This window comes from Mustela nivalis (genome assembly GCF_964662115.1).
Source record: "Mustela nivalis genome assembly, chromosome: 11".
Lineage (NCBI taxonomy): Eukaryota > Metazoa > Chordata > Mammalia > Carnivora > Mustelidae > Mustela > Mustela nivalis.
This window is the reverse complement of record NC_139030.1, coordinates 93,549,153-93,572,433: the sequence shown is the minus strand read 5'-3', so window position 1 is coordinate 93,572,433 and position 23,281 is coordinate 93,549,153. Positions and strand designations below refer to the sequence as shown.

The window sequence follows — 23,281 nt, the reverse complement described above, 5'->3', positions numbered from 1 at the left end:
TTGTTTATAAACTGTTCATTTAAGAAGAAACTAGGGTCTAATATTTGATTGGCATGGTCAGTGATTATGGGCACCATATGTTGAGTTCTTTGGCAAATACCTTTAACTTCCTTGCAAAACGCAGCCTTAAACAATCATCCACCTACTCTGTGCTTGATCCTGGATAACTAAACCCTTCTAGTAAATCTAATACACAAAGAAGCAGAAGGTACCACTAAAAACCCATGATCATTAACCTCACCAGAGTCCTCAACACTGCCAGCAGCCTTACTATATTTTTCAAGTTAGTTCAGTCTCTCAGTTTGAAGGGGTATTTCAAATCTTCCTCTCCATGGACACTTCCATGCCCCATTTACTCAGCTGATCTTCAAGAACTGAGTTGCCCTATATTACTTAAGGGAAATGAAAGCCTTCATAAAAGAGCTTTTTTGATCTTCTACCAACAGAGGTAAGTATCTGAATGAACCCCTACCTGTCCTTTCTATCAATGGAGGAAACATCTCTGCTGTGGGGGTGGGAAGGCTTATCTTTCCATGTGCTTTGGCATCCACATCCTAATACTTTCTCAAATATCAGACCCAATTGATTATCCTCTTCATATCTACAATCTTTCTCTCTTAACTAAATCCTTTCTCTAGGTATTAAAATGCGCTTCCAGCATTTTCAACATAATAATAACAAAAACTTAATAATCTCCAAATATGTCACTTGATCCCAAAATTCTGCCCCCCCCCCCATTCTCTTCTTACTCCCTAGTAACCATCCTTCTTTTAACTACCATTCACAACTGAACTCAGGAAAGAGTTGTCTGCTCTGAGTATCTTTACATCCTCATTTCCATTTATTCTTCTACCCACGCTGGTCTGGCACCATTGCACTCCAGTCCATTAATGGCTCCTAAGAAATAACTTCCCTACCACTATGTCCAGTGGACAGTCTTTTTAAATTAATTATTATTTTTAATTTAAATTCAATTAACATAGAATATATTATTTGTTTCACGGGTACAGGTCTGTGATTCATCTGTCTTATAGAATACCCAGTGCTCATTACAACACATCTCCTCCCCAATGCCCATCACCCAGTGACACCATCCCTCCATCCCCCCCCGCCAGCAGCCCTCCCTTTGTTTCCTATGATTAAGCATCTCTTATGGTTTGTCTCCCTCTCTACTTTCATCTTCTTTCATTTTTTCCTCGCATCCCCTATAATCCTCTGCCTTATTTCTTAAATTCCACATATCAGTGATATCATATGATAATTATTTCTCTGATTGATTTATTTCACTTAGCATAGTACCCTCTAGTCCCACCCATGTCATTGCAAATGGCAAGATCTCATCTTTTTGATGGCTGCATAATATTCCTGTGTGTGTGTGTGTGTGTGTGTGTGTGTGTGTGTGTGTGAGACATTCATTCCACTATCTGTCTATCACATCTTTATCCATTCATCTTCCAATGGGCACTCTTGACCTTCATCTTAGTTTCCCTCTAAGTGTCATTGGCCCCACTCCTGCTTACTTGAAATCTTTCCTCTTAGCTTCTGGAACACTACTTGCTTAATTTGCTTTTTTCTTTCTAGCCATTCATTCTCTGTTGTCTTTGCAGGTTCGTCTCCTCCTACTCTACCTGTAAATCCTATATTTTTCACAGGACTCTGTCCTAGAACCTCTTCTTGTCTTATTCTCTACTTTTTCCCTCAACAGCCTCACCCACCTCCATGGATTCCAATACTACCTCTATGAGAATTACTCCATATTTGTATTTAGATTCATGTCACTTAATACTAAACTATGATGACAAGCTTACCTGCATTTGTGCAACTGTTTTCCCAAAAATTTTTCTTTCTTTAACGTAAGTCCTGGTTTCTTCAAACATGAATTCACAGGCTGAAACTGCTAAGTCAGCAATCACTAGCCTTTCCTAGAACCCAAAATTAGGTCTTAAGCATCATTCTAATTCCACAAATGTTTTTCACATGATTTCAATGATAATAAATCTCATAGTCTTTATGAAACTCCTAAAAATTAATCTCTTACTTCTACAAGAAAATGCTCCCACAGAGATTTATAAGAATATTTTGACATCTCCATAATAATTCTCTAAAACAAATCCTTTATTTTTATAAATGACTGTACTTACTATCTATAGATATATACATAATTTATTTCATTCCTTCTCATCACTCATCAATGAGAAGAGAAATATGAAATTGTTGATTTTTATTGATCTCTGCACATTAATGTCCTAATTGGTCTGTGAAAATCAACATCTCAAAGGGTACAGGTTAAATTCTATTAGTGCAAAAGTATCCACAGCCAGTTTAAATCCATCTTGCTGGTGATTTCTTTATTCTATTTCTATGGCAGTGTTTCTAGCCTTGTCCCCAATTTCATGTTTAGCCCAGGCTGAGGCAGTTAGTAGGCATATGCACCTATGCTCATATGCTAGTATGTGAGACTCAGTGATGCTCAGCTAGCACACACCAAAAACACAGAGGTGAGGGCTGACCTTATGGGGTGTGAACTCAACAACTTTCTCCTTTGATTCTCAGGTATTACAAAAAATCCTGCCAAATGTTTTGGCTGACCATTCCTTATAAGGAGCTAAGAATTCTTGACTTATAGTTAAGAAGCTAAAATCATTCTAAGAGGGTATCATAGTCATGAAATATATAATCTCCCCACTCACCTATAAGCTTTGATCGGATATCCCTGAGTTTAGTTATTTACTTATCTAGCCTACAAAACTCAGGTGTTTTTTGTTGTTGTTGTTTTTTATAACTTTAAGCTATACTCAAATGACTGACTATATCATAAGTTTTATATATGTGAATTTCCATAGTTCTATGTTATAGCATTTGACTTCATTATCTAATCAAAAGATGGAATCTTTAATAATTCTGACCATTGGAAGCTCTTTCATGAGGTAATAGAAGCCTTTATTCTCTTCTCCAATTAGGGCACTAGCTGGCAACCGGACATCTTCAAAGAATAATTCTGCAGTATCCTAAAGGATCACAAAATTAAGTACAGAATTATTTCACTCAAGTCTCCCAACAAACCAATGAGGTAATGATTATTTTCATTTAAGAAAACAAAAAGAAGAACAAAAACTAGAAGCCAAGTTGAAGTGGTTAATATTACAATGTGGAAGTGGTAAACCAGGTATGTAAACCCAGATTCACCAGATTCCAAAAACTGGTGGCTTTCTCACAACATACTGTCATTCTAGCTCCAATCTTGTCCAGTTCTAGATGTACTAAGAGCTAAAGGTTTCTAATGCAAAGTAAAACATGTTTTTCTTTTTTGATGATGAAAAACTACCAGATAGTTACCAAATAATAAAAAAAATTTTCTCCTCTTATTTCATAAATTTTCTTCAATCAGTTTAGTAGGTCTATCAACATACAATTAATTTTCCCATTAATGAAACAGATATTCAAAATACCTTGATTCACTTCTGCTGCTGAATAACAGAAAGAGATACAGTTAGAGAAATGGAATAAATCTCTCTTAACATTTCTGAAAAGTATATTTTAGGAATTTTGCATAAGAAGATATGATTTGATATACATACATCAAAATTATAGAACTACACAGTTCTATTAAGTCATAATGGAGTAAGCTCAATTATTTATAATTAATAATTTATAGTATGACTTACCTGGGCTTTTTGTCCCATTTTTTGTAGCTTTTTTCCCTTGATAAATCCTTTCATTCCATTTTCCACCAGAAAAAGGCTAATGCCATGGGCAGGAGAGAGAGCTTCACGATTGGTGACTGCCACTACAATCACAATGTCACTCAGCCACCCATTGGAGATGAATACCTGCAAATCCCAAATATACTGTGATGTTCCACAATGAATCAGATCCATGTATAAGTTATGATTGGAAGAAAGTATATTAAAAAAAAGTATATTCAAGAAGACTAAATCAGACACTTTATGCCTCTCTTTGTACACTAGCCAAGGATCTGCAGTGTTAAAACCTATGGAAGGCTATTAAAGAGCACAAGGAAAACAACCCAATACTTCAAAGAATGAACCCAGTGCATTTTCATTCTACAACTAATACTGTAAATAATAAAGAACAGAGCTTATTATGTCCTTTCCAAATTAAAACAGAATTATCTATAAAAATGATAAAATGACAAACTTTATTTATTTGAGAGAGAAAGAATGAGACAGGAAGAGCACAAGACAGGTGAGGGGCACAGAGTGAAACAGACCCCCACTGAACAGGGACACCCCAGTCCTGCCTCCCCCAATGTGGAACTCAATCCTAGGACTCTAGGATCATGACCTGAGCTGAAGGCAGTCGCTTAACCAACTGAGCTACCCTGGTGCCCAATAAACTGGATTTTAGAAAGAAGCTGCAGATGAGAAAAGGGAATCTGTTTTAAATGACACTATACTATTAAAGAACAATTATATTCTAAAATCCACAGTGCTATACATACAAATAATGGGAAATAAGCTACTGATATGAGCCTTGTCTACACGATAGCAAGTGAAGGGGGACATGGTTATATGTTGACACAATAATCAAAGACCCTCTTTGTACATCTATCTGTATAAGGACATCCTTGAGGGAAGGGACTATTTCCTACTCATATACTTACCATTAGTGCCTAGAATAGCATTTGGCATACAGAAGGCCTTCAAGGATATTTGTTGACTAAATGAGAAAGATGTATTCCTGAAAATAAATTCTATACATCATGGCAAAACTACTTTTTCTACAGTGTTGCTCCATTACACCACTTGTTCAAAAACCTTTCAGGTCTCCCAGTATCATATCTTTTTAAGATAATAATGGCCATCTGTGTAGTTGCCACAGCTGAATTGCCCACAGTGCCTTTTTTTGTTTTGATTAGTGCCTGTATGCTCTAAATCGAGGCCTCAGACATATACCCACAGACATTACTATACATAAAGACAAACAATGGAATGAAAGGAAAGAAGGAACTGTTTACAGGGCAAAACTGTTCACTTAATGCTGATTTCAATTTGGTAAAATTGAATGGAGTTCTTCAACAGTTTTTCTTGGCCATAATTGTGGAAAAGTATTAATAGATTCTGAACCATTTCTGCAACAGTCTGACAGAATATAAGTATTTCCACCATGACTGATCTCCTTTTCTTATAAAATTATAACAGAATTCTCTCTGTAAGAAAGACTTTCTCAATTTCTTTCCTAATCATAACAGTCAACATTTTTAATAGGGCTGGTGGTATCCCTAATGAGTACCATCATTTTTTATTTTTTTATTTTCATATTTTATTTTCTGGTATAACAGAAATTGTAGATATCATTATATTAAAATTGTAATTGTAGATGTTATATAGATAGTGCATTGTGATAAAGAAAAGGAAAAAAAATAATCCTCCATGAGTCCATCATACAAATAGCATTATGAATTTCCTTTCTGGTCTTTTTTCTTTTAACATAGTTGAAATTTATAGGCATTTTCACTTAAATGTTAATATGATCTCTTCACTTAATGTAATTATTTTCTATACCATTAAAAACTTCATATTGATGCTTTAATAGATGCATATTGGGTCATCTTATTGATGTACTATATTTACTTACTTATTCCTTTACTTTTGCTTCCTTTCAATTTTTTGTTATGTCTAATAGAGATCTGGAAGCAGTCAGTGGTGTTATCTTGGGTGGTTCACACAGAAGACCTGCTTAGAAAGCTGGAGTCAGGGGCATCTGGGTGGCTCAGTGGGTTATAGCCTCTGCTTTCAGCTCAGGTCATGATCCCAGGGTCCTGGGATCGAGCCCTGCAGGGAGCCTGCTTCCCCCTCTCTCTCTGCCTACTTGTGATCTCTGTCAAATAAATAAATAAATAAAATCTTTAAAAAAAAAAAAGAAAAGAAAAGAAACCTGGAGTCATAGGAAAAAGGATTCCCATTTCACTTTTGACCAAATATCCTAGTCTTCTGTGGCCCTCTATGGGCAGAGGTAAGTGATCATATACTAGAATCAGAACATATTTATTATCTTTCTTAGGATGAATAATTTAGACTAAAATTCTTAAAGTATGTTTGGGAAAACACCAGTGACTCAAGATAATCTATGAAGAGAATTTCCTAGGGCATAAGACATACTGTATCCGACTTTTAGGGGTTCACAATGCATATCAGCATATCAAAGGACGAGAAGTTGCACACATTTTCTGAATTTATCTGACACCACAGATACTGTTTTTCAGTATAACAACTATGAAACTAGATTATGGAATGGTCTTTAGAACTGCGCTACTCCAAATGTGTTGCTCTGACCAATGTGAGCCCACAAACTGTTCTTAGTCCTTGACAGTGTAAGTAGAGAAATCAAGAGTGTTTACAAAATCTTACAGTGATTTGACAGTATAACACTTAAACTTGTGATTTTGTAAGTGCGAGTTATTAATCTAAAATGAATTAGAATTTTTTTCAAAAATTTCAAAGAAAACAAACATATTTAGTTCTCCAACAGGCTTTGAAACAATTTTCGGAAAGACCTCCTTAATGTAAAAGATAAACATCTTTCCTTCACTTAACTCTCAATCAGCAATAAATATTTACTAAGTTTATACCAGACACAGCTTTAGGGAAACAAAATCCTCTGCCGTCAGTAATATTAGATTCTAAGGGATGTATTTACTCCTAAGCCTGTCTGTAACCTTAATTGGAGGGCTTTCCATTTTTATCTGGGTTGATGTGACTCTCAGATTGAAGAACTCTCAAATTCTATCAAAGAATTCTATCAAATTCTTTCTTGACGAAAACCTTTTGAAACTCTTCTTGGTATTTGTAAGAAAATCTTATCTCTGGGGCACCTGGGTGGCTCAGTGGGTTAAAGCTTCTGCCTTTGGCTCAGGCCATGATCCCAGGGTTCTGGGATCGAGCCCCGCATTGGGCTCTCTGCTCAGCAGGGAGCCTGCTTCCTCCTCTCTCTCTGCCTGTCTCTCTGCCTACTTGTGATCTCTCTCTGTCAAACAAATAAATAAAATCTTTAAAAAAAAAAAAAAAAGAAAATCTTATCTCCAATTTTTCATGAATATCAAGTTTATTAATCATTGTTTGTCTCATATTTGGACAATACAAGCCTTTCCCCTCTCTTTTGTGGCTTGAGAAGGGCTATTTGGAAGCTAAAACATTTGCCGTATTACTGAGGACAGTATGACAAACGGAACATAGAAGAGGCACAGATCTCGTGTAATACAAATGTTGCAAAATTCCTACAAGACAAAACTTGAATAAAAATTCTTCTCCTGAGTCCATAGATCTGAGAGAATCAACAATGAGTAAGCATTAAGACAGGCACTCTTGGCATGACTGAGGAGAGAAGGGCTGTGGAAGCCTCTCTTTACACACCTTGCTTCCATTGAGGATCCAGTCACTTCCATCCTTTTTGGCATTTGTTCTTATTCCTTGCAAATCACTACAATTGGGGAAAAAAAGTGAAGAATAATGAAAAGAAATTCATTAGTTGGTTAAAAACTGCATTTTCAAACAGATCTTACATAAGTATGTCTATAATGTGATAATTCAAACTGTTTATACCATGATAGAAACTGACTTCTAATATTAGAAATTTCATACAAATGCACTGAAAAATCACATCTGATGTATCATTTTCTAAACCAATTATACAAATGTATATGATTAAGATTACATAAACTAGCCAGCTTTTATAGAGCATAAAAATTCCAAGTAGCATTCAAGACCTCCACATTAGACTCCGATGACATTTTAAAGCCCACTATATTTGAGATTATTTGCCACCAAGTACTTGCCGGCCTTCATTCACCTTGGGTCCTTCCCCTATCTCTGCTGATCAAAACTTAGCTAATCAATCACTTCTCGGCCTTTCGGCTAAGATCAAGTGTAAAACTTAGCTATTTAAAAGACTATGTCTCAAATGCTTCCTCTAACAAGCCTGCTCTAAAAGCAGAATAGATTATTTTTAATATAAAATAAACAAATGTTCACAATTGAAATATGAGAGGCACAGACAATATTCCAGACCCCCCCCCAAAAAAATTGAAAACAATTTTATCTCCTGGAATAAACATTTCTAAAAATACAACCTTCCATCATTTTTTCAATGGAAACAGGTACACACATGTATGTATTTTTATAAAATTATATGCTTTTGACCTCCAGATAAGATCTAATGCTTTTCCATAAGATCATTTATATCATCATCATAGAATTACATTGTATAGATTTATCAAGATTTTTTAAAAACAATTTATTTGGGTAGTTTCCAATTTTTTGTAAATATCCTACAAAAATAACATCATGTATAAAGAATCTACATCACTTATCCTAATCCTTGGAACCTGTGAAGTGTTACCTTATATAGAAAAAGGGTTTTGCAGAAGAGATTAATTTAAGGATCTCAAGATGGGGAGATTATCTTGGGTTATCTGATGGAGGGACCTTAAACGCAAATTTCCCTGTGAAAGAGAGGCCGAAAGAGATTAAACACACAGAGGAGGAGGAGCAATGTCACCACAGAAGCAGGTTAGAATAATAAGATGACAAGGCCAGGAATGGTGTCAGACACCAGGAAATGGAAGAGGCAAGGAATGGATTCTGCCCTAGAACATCTAGAGGAAGTGTAGCCCTACTGATACTTTGATTTGGGCCGATTTATACTAATTTTGGACACCAGGACTTTAGAACTGTGAAAGAATGAATTTCTGTCTTTTTAAGCCACCAAGTTTGGGGTAATTTGTTATGGAAATCATAGGAGAAGAACACATTCTCTTACAGCATTTATCTTGTATTTCAGTGACTAATTAGAAAGATCTTCTCTTTCTTGCCTACCCCACTTATCAGACTCAAACCTTCTGAGGACATGCTGTAGATCAAGCTTATATGCCCTTCACATAGCATACTGAATATATTTGAATATAACAGGCACTCAAATGGGACACTTGGATGGCTTGGACGGTTAGGCTTCTGCCTCCAGCTGAGGTCATGATCCCGGGGTCCTAGGATAGAGTTCCGTGTTAGGCTCCTTGCTCACCAGGGAGCCTGCTTCTCCTTCTGCCTGACTCACCCCCTGCTTGTGCTCTCTCTCTCCGTCTGACAAATAAATAAATAGGTCTCAGGCTGCTATCCTTCAAAAGGCCTGATTATAAGTTTGGCTTTTGGTTGGTATCTATGAATTTGGCAGGAGGGTTCCTACCATTCCCAGATCAGAGAAGAGTAATGCACTATGTACCTAAACTGTTTGAACAAATAATGATTTATGTTAAACACTTGTTTGCTTTTTGGCATCTCAACTTTTGCCACATGCTGGACAAACTATCTATGTGATCAACTTCCAATAAAATTCTGGGTACTGAGTGTCTAATGACCTACCCCGGTGGATAACATTTCATAAGTATTCTCAGAACTTGTCACTAAAGGAATTAAACACGCCCTGTGGAACTCCATTAAAAGAGAGCTCTTGGAAGCTGCTCCTGGTTTTCTATGAATTTCAGTCCATGAGGCTTTTAGTTTTACTGATTCTGTTTTGTATTCTTTCACTGAAAAAAATTACAGTGAATACAATTAGAAGCTGAATCCTGTGACTTCTAGCAAATCACTGAACCTGGAGGTGATCCTGGGGACACCAGACATTGGAAACAAGGCCACCTGTTTGAAAGATGAGTTAAATGACCTAAAATTTTTAATTTGGTTTTCAGTAAAAGGAGAGATGATTATAAAGAACATTTTAAAGCTGCATGCTATTGTATTCTAACATAATTTTCATCGTAAGTCAATATGAAATATTAGTTCCTAAGGTCTACACATGGCTTATTGAAGTAATTCTTCTGCATAGGGGCATATCAAAGGTAATAAAGGTAATGACACAACTCAGTTTGTGGTTTAAAAAAAAACTTTTAAATGGTAAATATGAAATATGAAAAATGGTCTTAAAATATACTATGTAGTATTACCAAGAATTCAGACCCTCACCATAACCCTATTAAGTAAGTATCACTGATACAGACATTTGGGCACAGAGATTTTGCCCACAATCATACAGCTGGTATCAGAATACCTTGGATGTAAGGCAGCCATCATTCTCCAGAACAGATCACATATTAGGCCATAAAACAAATGTCAGCAAATTCAAAAAGTTCAAACATCTTTTTTTTTTTTTTAAAGATTTTATTTATTTATTTGACAGAGAGAGAGATCACAAGTAGGCTAAGAGGCAGGCAGAGAGAGAGAGAGAGAGGAGGGGAAGCAGGCTCCCTTCTGAGCAGAGAGCCCAATGCGGGGCTTGATCTCAGGACCCTGAGATCATGACCTGAGCCGAAGGCAGAAGCTTAACCCACTGAGCCACCCAGGCGCCCCTCAAACATCTTTTTTGACTATAACACTATGAAACTGGAAATCAACCATGCGGATAAAAATCTAGAAAAAGCACAAATTCACGGAGGTTAATAACATGCTACTAAACAATGAATGGGTCAACCAAGAAATCAAAGAGGAAATCAAAAAGTACATGGACACAAATGAAAATAAAAACACAACAGTCCAAAATCTTTGGAACACAGCAAAAGTGGTTCTAAGAGGGAAATTTATAGCAGTACTCTACTGGAAAAAGCAAGAATAATTTCAAATAGACAACCTAACCTTACACCTAAAGGAGCCAGAAAAAGAAAAACACTCAAAAGCCCGAAAGAGCAGAAGGAAGGAAGAATTGAGCAGAAATAAATGATACAGGAACTAAAAATAAAAAACACAACAGATGAATGAAATCAAGAGCTAATTCTTTGAAAAATTCAACAAAATTGATAAACCTCCAGCCAGACTCATCAAAATAAAATAAAATAAAATAAAATAAAAAAGATGACCCAAATAATCAAAATCATAAATGAAATGAAAAATAACAACCAACACCACAGAAACAAAAAATTGTAAGAGAATATTATGAAAAATTATATACCAACAAAGAAGATAAGCTAGAAGAAATGAATAAATTCCTAGAAACATAGAACCTACCAAAACTGAAGAAGGAAAATAAAGAAAATTTGAACAGACCAGCTACCAGCAGAGAAATTGAATCAATAATGAAAACTCCCAACAAACCAAAGTCCAAAACCAGTCAGCTTCACAGGCAAATTCTATAAAACATTGAAAGAAGAGTTAAAACCTATTATTCTCAAACTATTCCAAAAAATAAAAGAGAAATGAACACTTCTCAATTCATTCTATAAAGCCAGTATTACCTTGATACCAAAACTAGATAGACACCCCCCACCACCTTCACAAAAAAAGAGAGAGAACTACAACAGGCCAGTATCTCTGATAAAAATAGATGTAAAAATCCTCAACAAGATACTTTCAAAATGAATGGGTGGCTCCGATGATTAAGCGTCTGCCTCTGGCTCAAGTCATTAACTCCAGGTTCTGGGATCAAGCCCCATATTTGGCTCTCTGCTCAGTGGGACGTCTGCTTCTCCCTCTGCCTTTCCCCACGAATCATTCTCTCTCTCTCTCTCTCTCTCTCTCTAATGAATAAATAAAGATCTTAAAAACAAATCCAATACATTAAAAAAAAATAATTCACCATAATCAGGTGGGATTTCTTCCCAGGATACAAGGGTGGTTCAGTATTCAGAAATCAATCAATGTGCTATGTCACATCAATAAGAGAAAGGATAAAAAACATACGATCACCTCAACAGATGCAGAAAAAGCATTTCACAAAACATCCATTTATGATAAAAACTCTCAACAAAGTAGGTCCGGAGGGAACATATCTCAACATAATAAAGGCCTTATATGAAAAATCTAAAGTGAACATACTTAATGGGGGAAAACGAGAGCTTTCCCCTATCAGGAACAACACAAGGTTATCTACTGTCACCACTTTTACTCAACATATTACTGGAAGTCCTAGCCACAGCTACCAAACAACAAAAAGAAAGAAAACGCATCCAAATTGGCAAGGAAGAAGTAAAACTTTCACTATTTGCCAATTTCAGGATACTATATACAGAAAACCTGAAAGACCACCAAAAATCTACTCAAACTGATAAATGAATTCAGTAAATTTGCAGGATACAAAATCCATGTACAGAAATCTACTGTATTCCTATACACTGATAATGAAGCAGCAGAAAGAGAAATTAATAATCCTATGTACAACCATATCAAAAATAATAAAATAGGAATAAACTTAACCAAAGAAGTAAAAGACCTGTAATCTGATGAAAGAAATTCAAGACAACACAAAGAAATGGACAGACATTCCATGCTCATGAAATGGAAGAACAGATATTGCTAAAATGTCTATACTAGCTATCTAAAGAATTTTCTACAGACTTAGTATAATCCTTATCAAAATACCAATAGCAATTTTCACAGAACTAGAACAAACAATCCCAAAATTTGTACAGATTCACAAAAGACCCAGAATAGCCAAAGCAATCTTGAAAAAGAAAAACAAAACTGGAAGTATTACAATTCCAAACTTTAAGTTATATTACAAAGCTGTCACACCTCAGTTTACATATAACCATGTTTTATAGGTCTTCTCTGACATTCATATCTAAATTCATTTTTCCCTTTTCCAACAAACATACATGCTCCATTAGTCTCTAGCACAGGACCATGTTCCCGTCATAGTACTTAATCATAATTTATAATTAGGGATCTACTATTTATGTATTTCTTGTCATTCTCCTCAGTAAGCACAACAAACATGTCTGTTTTGTTCACTACTGGCACATTAAAGGCACTTAGTCAGTAACCTTCGAATGACTGAATAAATGATCTTACTCGTTCCCATTGCGTCAATTCTTTGCACCCCCATCCACCTCCAGAGTTCCAAATACCTATTTCGAAAAGCTTTCTGGACATTTCCATGTGAATGTCACCTCACATGCAAATTCACCATGCTCCAAATTCAACTCATATCCTACCCTTTTATTTGGTAGGCTATTACCTCATATCAATATCTCAAAGTGGCATATATTATAAATGTTTTATTATTACTCACATATGATAAGGTCTTATTTTCCTACTGGAGTTTGAAGTTACTTAAGGTTGCTTGTGTTCACATTTGTACTCCTCCTTCCGTATTGTTCAAAGGTTTGTATGAAGTGAATCGTAAGAAAATATTTGCTGTTGGGCAGTGCTTCCAGAAATTTAAAACCAAATGAATGCTGCTTTACCTTCCCGCCCCAGGCTCTGTCATTGCTAAGGCACCAATACATTTCCCACTGGTCATCTGCGGGATGAACCGTTTAATCTGTTCTTCTGAGCCATAGTTTACAATATAGGGCATGATAATATCTGAATGAAGAGTAAAACCTGGGCCTGTACAATTCGAATACGCTCTTAAAGAGAAAAAAGAAGAAGAAAATTTAGAGCACAAAATAATTATTTTGTTCTGCTTTCAGTTTTTTTTATTTTTAATGAAATAATAACAAACAATAAACAACAAAAATTATTAAGTCTTATCACATTATATGGTAATAGCCTGTCTCTGCACAAATGTAGGAAGTTCCTGAAAATGTTCTCTTTGCTTTTATTAATCTTTTAATTTTTGACTCTAACACAATTAATAGTACTCTAATAGAGTTCCATGAATACTTGTCTAATGAATTAAAAGATAAAATATTTAAAAGTACTAATCACCTACAGTTGTATTACCCTAACATAGCAACTATTTTCATTCTGGCAAATTACCTTTTCCATAAGGAGATCTTCTAACATAGTTGCAGTCATGGTGTGAATTTGTACTTAACTGTTTTTTGTTTTTTTTTTTAAACTATGTGACACGAAACAGCCATTCTTTCTAACCTAGCTATCAAAGAATAATCTGAAATAGTTATAAAATATTCAAAATTGTTTATGTGATAGAATTTACTTATTCATTCTCCCACTACCAGATATTTAGATTACTTCCGTATTTGGAAGACTATGATCTAACATGATGATGATTTCTGCACACAGCTCCTCTTTTTTCTACAAAATTATTTCCCTAAGATAAATTCCCCAAAGTGGCATCCTAGATCAAAAAGCAGAAATATTTTCCATTTTTTATATGTATCCACATTTTTAATCTCCAAAGTATTGGCTGTCCTAATTGATAATGCCACTAATACCACAAGTATCTCATTTTCAACCTTGTCAGCAATGCATATTATGATTTTGAATTTTCACTGACTTTTGCAAACACTCAAAATGACACCTCCAGGTTAATTTAATTAGCATTTGATTGGTATAAGGATGAACTTTTTTCATCCAAAAGAACCTATTTGAATTTTGTTTTGATGAACTGTTGGGTCAAATTCTGTGCCCATTCATCAACTGAAATCTGTATTTCTTCTCATACAGATTTCTTCTTAAACTTTAAGTATATTTGATGGAATTATTTTTCTACTGTTTTTTTTCCCAAATAGCTTTTTAAAAGAAGAAAAGTAAACATGAAGCAATTAAAAATGAAGGGCTCTCTTTAATTTTCAACAGTACCTATTTTAACAATTGAAAGGGCATTTTCCTATCTTCCCACATTAAAAAAAAATGCACAAGAGCATATGAAGGGTTTATTCATTCACATTTTACACTGTTCTCAATATTTAAGATTAGAAAGCATAATTCACCCTCTTCTCAGGAAAGTGAGCAACAAATAAGACTCCACTTCCAAGGTCTGCATACTTACTGTTCCTCCCAAACAACAGCTGCTGAATAAAGGTCCCCACCAACACCACCATGACGCTCTGCAATATTGATACCGAGCAGTCCTTGTTTTCCAGCTTTTTCCCAAAGCTCCCTACTCACTTCTCCAGCTTTCTCCCATCTGCAAACAGCAACATTTTTATTTATTTATTTATTTATTTTTAAAAAGATTTTATTTATTTATTTGACAGAGAACACAAGTAGGCAGAGAGGCAGGCAGAGAGAGAGAGAGAGAAGCAGGCTCTGCACTGAGCAGAGAGCCCGATGCCGGGCTCGATCCCAGAACCCTGGGATCATGACCTGGGCTGAGGGCAGAGGCTTTAACCCACTGAGCCACCCAGGTGCCCCAACAGCAACATTTTAAAATCAGAAAAACTTCTTTCCCGTTACTTTAATGGTCATAGTTTGAACTTATGAATGATATTGTTCAGGAATGTTCCCTTCATTTGAGGCAATTATTGTTGACATTGGCCATCACTTCCTATTTGCATCTGACTCTTTTATCATTCCTCCTCCTTGCTGTCTTCCTTACTTCTTCTCACCTGCCTGTCTCTCCTCCCTTGACTATTCATCGGACCTGCAAATTACATCCACTGGGTACAGTTTCTCTCAACTGGTACCCTTAGGACGGAATCTTAGTTGTGCCACGTTGTCATGGGAATTTGCCCAACTCTCCTATAAAGGCAACGGCCTCTGTATATTTCCTTAAAGTGCTGAATTTACCAGGATGAGCAAAGAAAAAAGGTGACAGGAGCAGGCAATCTTAAGTTTAAGGAGGAACAACAGAAAAACAGAAACATCTTGCAGCTAAGCTGTCAAATGAACTGAAAAGATTAGAGAGTTGCGTAAGATTGTGCAACCTCTGCTTTTCCTCTTTAAAAATGAGAATGGGGAAAAAATGATAATGAGGAAAGAGATGGCAAGTCAGAGATAAAGAATCTGAGAACTTTTGTTTTTATTTTTTTAAGTGGTATTTAGCTATGGTAAGAGGTATATTTTTGAAGATGCTGATTAAAGCTATACACAGATACCTCAAGAAATTTTAAATGAAAAGAGTTTGATTGCCATGTATATTTTGATGTAATCATTGCCTAAAGAACCTTGGGAAATCGTTTTATCAGTAACCTAAAATTTGTCAACTTCTATCATTTTTACTTCAAACCCTCACCAACAATTTTTCTGGAACAAAGTTTCAAATCAGTAAGGCAATAAACAAAAAAGAATCTCCTAGAGCAAAACTTTTTCCGACTTTCTTTCTTAAAGATATTTATTTATTTAGAGAGTGTGCACACGCGAGTAGAGCAGAGGGAGAGGCAGATGGACCGAGAGAGAGAGAGAGAATCTTAAGCAGGATCCATGCTCAGCAGCAGCCCGACGTGGGGCTTGATCCAAGGACCCTGAGATGATGACCTGAGCAGAAATCAAGAGTCTGAAGCTTAACTGACTGAACTACCCAGGTGCCCTTCTTTTGTTTTTAAAGAAAGTTGCTTTTCACCAAAGACTAGTGCTAACATTAAGTTTAGCTAGTTTTGGTCATTTTTACTGAGAAAGCATTAATCAAGTCTCAATGGAAGGTATTTATTTATTTATTTTTTTAAAGAAAGAGCATATAAGGGGCAGGGTGGGGGAGGATGTTGGGTGAGAGAGAGAGTCTTAAGCAGGCTCCAAGCTCAGCATAGAGCCTGATGGGGGGGGCGGGCAGGGCTTGATCCTGAGATCAAGACTAGAGCAGAAATCAAGAGTGGGCTGCTCAACCAACTGAGCCACCTAGGTATGCCCCAACAGTGTTTAAAAAAAACATTTTAATTGTAATAAAGTGCTGACAGTGAGTGAATTTTGGAAATAGAGCAAAATTCTATTTTCATAGAAATGATGGGTTTTTGGTCAACAAAGCAGGATCAATAACTAATCAGTTAATCAATAAACAGCCCACCCAGTAATAAAAATACTTTAAGGTGGCCAATTGCCAACCAAGATTTGCATTATGCTGGCCAGCTAAGCTTTTATATATTTTAATTCATTAATGAAGCAGGAAAAAAATATGTAATTAACTATTTAGCTACTTAATTGACATTTAAGAGTACTAACACTCTTAGAATGAGTTGCGAATTTGAAAAATAGTCTTATTTTCAATTGTATATTTAAAAATTTATTTAAATAGCTTTGGACTAGCTTAAGAGTCTCAGGATTCTTAAGAATCCTTAAGTTTATGGTTACACAGTTAAGTATTATAGCATTATAGTTAAGAGAGCGAAAGGTTAATAGAGCAATTAACACAGTATATTTTCTGTAGAACAACTTGCAGCACTATCTAAGAAGTGGTTCTTATTGTTCCCCTTACGCATATTCCTTTAAAATAAAACGTGCCACTTACTCTGCGTGGTAAGGAATCACTTCTTCTTGAAAAAACTTCCTTACACTTTTCCGGAAAATGTCATGTTCTGAAGAAAAGATTCTTCTAGTTCCTATATCTGTTAATTTTTTAGCAGAAGGAGTTTCTAGACGTTCCTCTCCTCCAGAATGAGAATATCTAAAAAATATACATATACATTAAGAAAATTAAGTGATTTGTTACTCTTCATATCCAAATTAATGCCACTAAACAGCATGGAAGGTTATTTCTACTGAACACATAACACTGATTTCTACCCCCCGCCCCGACCCAGACACCCTACAGAAGTAGGTAGAAAGGCTCTGAAATTTGATAGATCTGCTCAAATTTGAATATTACCACTTTTGATAGGATCTACCTCATCTAGATGAAATCAAGTAGTTTGTCTTTATTGAACTCACTCTTCACTTTCAAACCCATAGTGAGGACATAGTGTCAGTGACTAACCACAGGTCTGAACTGAGGTAAAACAGTGTTGTCACATGATGTGAATTAAATTATGTAAAACTCAAATACCACCATAGAATAATACTGATGTTTTCATGTTACTACGATGTTTAAGATAGTATTAACATTTTTTCTAGAACCCAAATTAATATTTCATTCAGAATCATACAGTTTGAAATGGCAGGTATGTAAGATATAAACTATGGGGATGTTATAGCCATATTAAGGGCAACCTGGTGAAAATTTTTTAAAAAGTCCATGAATCTCTGTAAGGATTAACACAGAATTATTCAAGATCTTCAGAAACGTACCCTTCCTTCTCCTTGTCCCCGCTATTAACCTTAAGATAAGACTGCTCTGTAGTTCCTTTAGGTCAGTGGTTTTCAGGTTTATTTCCCCCTTGAGGCACTCCTAAAAGAGTGTGAAAATCTGTGTATCACTTTGCATATTTTCAAACTCATATCTAAAAGCTTTTTATGCTATATCCAAATTTTAGTAAAGGTTGTTTTTCTGTTTTGCATGAAATTCTGTTTGGAGTTTCTCTAGAGCCTCCTTAGATGGAAGGTGGTTTTTTTTTGTTGTTGTTTGTTGTTGTTGTTGTTGTTGTTGTTGTTTTCCTCTAGTTCTTTTTTCTTTTCTCCTTCCTTCCCCCTCCTCTCCTTAGTGTTTTTGTTTAAAAGGCAGTTTTGCTTACCGGCAATTAGGTTGTCTCAACCTCCCCTTCCCCCCCCCACCCCCCCAATCCTGCCGCCAGAAATGGATTACTTTGTTTTAGCTTATGTATTTTTATTTAATACTATGGACTGAATTGTGTCACTCCAAATACATGTTAATCTCTAACTCTCACTGTGATTATATTCGGAAATGGGGCTTTGAGAAGGTAATTAGTTAAATGAGGTCATAAGGAGGGTCCTAATCTGAGAGAATTGTGGCCTTATAAAAAGAAGAGAGAGTTAGCACTGTGATCTTCCATTACCCAACCTTTAGAATTATGAGAAATAAGTTTGTTGGTCAATCCATCCAGTCTACGGTATTTTGTTATGACAGCATAAGCTAAGTTATACACTTAATATGCATTTTCTGTCATTTTGCTTTAGATTTATCTTTCATATGCAACTTTTAGTGAAGTTTATTAATATAACTGAGAAGCTTTTCAAATGGTAATCTTTGGTTGTGAACAGGTAGTGCTACAATTTTTATATATAAGTCTGCCTTTTGCCTTCATGGTTACTACTCAGTCATTCAAATCATTATTTTTAATGGCTCATTCATTCATTTGGTCAACACATACTTTCTGAGTACTCATTATGCACCAGAACTGTTCAGGTACCTTGGACTACAAGAGTGTACAAAATAAATAAAGATTCTTGTTTTGGGGCTCCCATTTCTAGAAGGGGAGACGGAATAATGATAAATAATAAAGAAGCAAATTATAGAATAAAAGAGAAGGTGGTAAGTTCTATGGAAAAGAAAAGTGGAGCAAGGTTCAGAGTGTGTCTGGGACAAGGCTGGGACATGCCTGCAGGAGGGAAATCCTGCAATCAAGGTAGGTTAAGTTAGAAAAATGAGATCTGAACAAACACCTCAAGGTGGAGAGCCAAGCAGATTTTGGGAGTAGAAGAATTTTAGGACAAGAAAACAATTCAAGCAAAAGGTGTCAGGCAGGATGGTACCTGGTATATGCTAGAAAGGGCAAGGAGGCCCAAAGTGGATTGAGTGAAAACAGTAATAGATGAAGTCAGAGGTAACAGCACCAACACGTGCAGGGGTCTTGCCTATCACTACACTGTTTTATCAAACAGACATCCAAAGTTTACTTTATCCCGTAACTGAAATTGATGAAGGAGAGTTGGAAGAAAGGCAGCAGGGACTAGGGAACTCCGCCCTAAGAGGAAACCACACTTGAAAGGATTTCGCAATACTTCAGAAGGAAGCCTCCACTCTTTCCCATGTGACAAAAAAACCTGATGATGCCAGGTGCAGGGAGACTTAATCAGATTACAACAGCCCTCCAACAAGCCCATAAAACCCCCTAGAATCAGAAACTCCAGTAGCAGCATTGTACCATCACTCAATAAACTTCACTAATGGTCAGGAAACCTTGCTTTGCTGCCCACGACTCCGCAGGTCTGGTCTACCTCTTCATTCTTCCAAGCGACCAAGAACAGCAAGAAGTAAAATGTTTGGTTCCAATTTCCTGCTAGTATTAATAAAACTATAACGCACATATTTGTCCACATAGCTTTTCCATACTTGAAATTATCCCTCAGGACAAAAATGTGCTGAGACTAGGAAACGGGTGCTCTGAAACACAGAATCATTTGTCAACATAATTAGCAAATAACAGGGTGGGATTTATATACCAGTCTCCCTCTATTGTAAAATTTTATATCCCATATTATCTTAAGGAAACCTTTGGAATATCTCGAAGTAAAATAAACCAAGATGCTAGAGAGTGAAAGAAGTGCCAGGAAAAATAAAGATATTTTAGGTCAGTCAAAAGTGTTTAAGAGAGAGCACGTAGAAGAAAATCAAGACAGTTTACAGTCAGTATGTTGGACCATCCACTTCCTGAAGACCAAGAAAATTTTATTGAATACATTGGCCCTTTTTTTCCTTATAAAGACCAGGAAATCTGTACTGAACAAAAATAAACTTCTAATTTAACAGGCCAAGTTCTATTATTTTTTTTTAATCATTTACATTATAAAAGGGAGACAGTCTCCACCAGCACCTTCAGTGATAGTTGGGAATTGGTTATAAATACACCAACTCAGACCTCACCCCAGATCTACTGAATCAGAATTTGTATTTCAACAAATTCCCTGAATAATTCACTTGCACATTAAGAAGCCTGCTATAATCAAACTGTAGTCCCTGACCTATTCAGAGGGTCCCTCATGTCCTCCTTTTGCAGAATTTATGAGATTTTCTTTCTGTACTTCAGCCATAATAATTTATCCCAATACACGTAATGCAGAAACATATGAGAACTGAGATGTCTTCTACGAAGCCAGAAAATGTAAATGATGTCTCTTTTCTTTTTTTTTTTTTTTTTAAAGCTACTCTTCTTAAAAATGATATTTATGGTAACACATCATGGGTTTATTATTGTTACTTTTACTTATTGTCAGGATATAATTGATATATATAGTTTCAGATGTACATGATTCAGTATTTTTATATATGGTGAAATAATCAACACAATAAATCTAGTTAATATCCATCACCACATAATTTTTTTTCTTGTGATGACAACCTTTAAGGTCTATTCTTTTAGCAAATTTGAAACATATATACAGTACTAATTACAGTCACCATGCTGTACATTAAACTCCCATGACTTATTTTAGAGCTGGCAGCTGGTACCTTTTGACCCCCTTCACCCATTTCCACACCCTCCCCCCTACCACAATTTTTTCTCTGTATCTGAGTTCTTTTTTTCATTTGTTGTTTTAAGATTCCATGTATAAATGAAATCGTACAGTATCCTTCTCTTTGATTTACTTCACTTACCGCAATCTCTATGGTTACCTAAAAAAAAAAGGATTTTATTTGACAGATACAGATCACAAGTAGGCAGAGAGGCAGGTAGACAGAGAGAGAGGAGGAAGAAGCAGGCTCCCCGCTGAGCAGAAGAGCCTGATGTGGGTCTCGGTGCCAGGATTCTGGGATCATGACCTGAGCCAAAGCCGGAGGCTTTAACCCTCTGAGCCACCCAGGCACCCTCTATTGTTACTTTTAATTAACTAAACATTTGTAAAATTTGTTTTGTAGTTATCCACTGCTATCAATATAGGTAGGTACAACCCTCACATACACACACACACACACACACAAATATCTTTGGGGGTCCTCTAACTTTAGGAGAGTGAAAGAGTCCCGATAACAAAAAATTGAAAGTCACAGTTTTACGAAACTCTGGGGGAAGAGCTCAGAAAAATAAGTGCGTCCTAAAGCCAAGTCACCTCCTCAGTGAAGTCTTCCCAACGGTCCTCAGGAGGAAGAGGTTATTTTTCCACTCCCACAGCACCTGAGAGTTCCACCAATGTTGTAATGAGCTAACTTACCATTCATGTCCTACTCCCTAAATAGTGAATCCTGGACGCTTCCAGTTCATCCGATGGATTTTATGTGTCCGTATCTAAAGCTTTTGATCTCATAAACACCACCTTAATAATCACAGAGCCACTGACCAACTATCTACTCTTCTGATTTAATTGATTAAAGCATTTACGAAATAAGTCTCAGTGGCACTGTCTGGTGGGGCGGACGTCAGGTCTTTGCAGTCCTGCGCTGCCTTCTCGGGGGCACTCTGGCCAGCAGGCTTCATCGCGGACGCCCGACCCTTTCTTTCTCCAGGTCTGCGACGCGGAGCCCCAGCCCCAGACTCACTAACCTGCAAGCGCCTGGGCCACTGCTCCGCCGCCCTTCGCCAAGGTTCTAGGGCCAGAGGCAGCCGCCCGAGTCCCTCGCCAGGCGCGGCGCCCCACCCCCCGCACCCCCACGGCGGGTGCTAGAATCCCACACGCCAGACGCGGGCCGAGAATGAGCCTTCGGCGAACCCCGCTTTGGGTTTTCCCGCGACCCCCGGGACACACCCGAAGCCCACATTCGCCCCGGTCGACGTCGGTCCCACCCCGACTCCGCGCGCCGCAGGTCGAGGCCCAGCTCCACCCCCGCAGCCTCCCACCCCCGCAGCCTCCCGCGCCCACCGCCCAGGTCGCCGCCCCTCACGCACCGCGCCGACGCGGCCCGCAGCGTTCCAGGCCCCCCGCGACCCTCCCCAGTCCCTCAGCCCCTTCCCTGCCACCCCTCCTTCCCCTCCCCGCGTCTCCCTCCGCTCCCCTCCCCTCTCCTCCCGCACAGTCACAGTCCCGCAGCCCGCGCGGGCAGATCCGCTGGAGCCCCCCGGCCCGCACTCACCTGGCGGCCGGCCGCGAGGGCAGGGCGCAGCGGCAGCCCCACCGGCGTAGGGAGCCGCGGAACAAGCGTGCAGCCATGGCGGGGACGACGGCGGAGGGCGGCGGGGCGACGCACGCGACTCTCGGAGACCCCGGCGCCGGGGGCGGGCGGCTCGGTTCTCCGCGGGACCGGCCTGCTGGGTCGTGCCCCGCGAAAAGCGTCCCGCGAGCCTTTGAGGAGTCGAAGTCTGATGACAGCTTCGACCTCCGGAGCCCGCCTCCTCGCGGGCGGGCGGGCGGGTGGAGCGTGTCGGGGACTGCAACACTCCTCTCTGGGGCCGCCGCCAACCGAGTCCTCTCTGGTCGGGATTCCCGTCTTGCCCTTTCCCTTTTTCCCTCAACTTACCAAATACGGCTTGATAATTGACATTTCAACGGAGTGATAGTCTGAGCTGTTGAAATGTATGGACTTGGTATTTTAGGGGTAGCGAATCTGAAATGTATGGACTTGGTATTTTAGGGCTAGGGAATCTGTGAAGGATTTTGAACTCAAGTAGTTGGCGTGGAATTCTAAGGAGGTAAGGCAGGGCATTGAGACCATTTTAATAGTGAAGGAGATAAAAAGGCCCGAAAACGAGGTTTTGCGTTAGAAATCAAGCCCTCATTAACTGATTGCAGAATATCAAGAATTAAAAAAAAAGAGGGGGGGGGGCGTTCATTCCAAACAGAAGCGTGTGAACGATATTAGCAGACAGGGAGAGCTCAGGGCTCCGTGCAGGCTTGCCAAAATTCTAGACTCGATGCCTGGGGGGTGGGGGGTGGGGGGGTGTCTTAGGGACCTC

The 23,281-nt window shown here is 37.9% G+C and overlaps 1 protein-coding gene across 1 annotated transcript; it reads right to left on the bottom strand.

Annotated features, from left to right (window-relative positions):
• Positions 1–1,790: 1,790 nt before the first annotated feature.
• On the bottom strand, positions 1,791–22,727 carry ACADL (acyl-CoA dehydrogenase long chain; the record flags this gene model as incomplete). Its single annotated transcript, XM_082690085.1, has 8 exons — positions 22,462–22,727; positions 17,071–17,226; positions 14,680–14,817; positions 13,187–13,351; positions 7,374–7,440; positions 3,666–3,830; positions 2,907–3,008; positions 1,791–1,922 (listed from the first exon to the last, which is right to left on the bottom strand). The coding sequence occupies exons 1-8, from the start codon at positions 22,536–22,538 to the stop codon at positions 1,791–1,793; spliced, it is 1,002 nt and encodes a 333-aa protein (XP_082546211.1). The 5' UTR covers positions 22,539–22,727.
• Between the last annotated feature and the right edge of the window lie 554 nt (positions 22,728–23,281).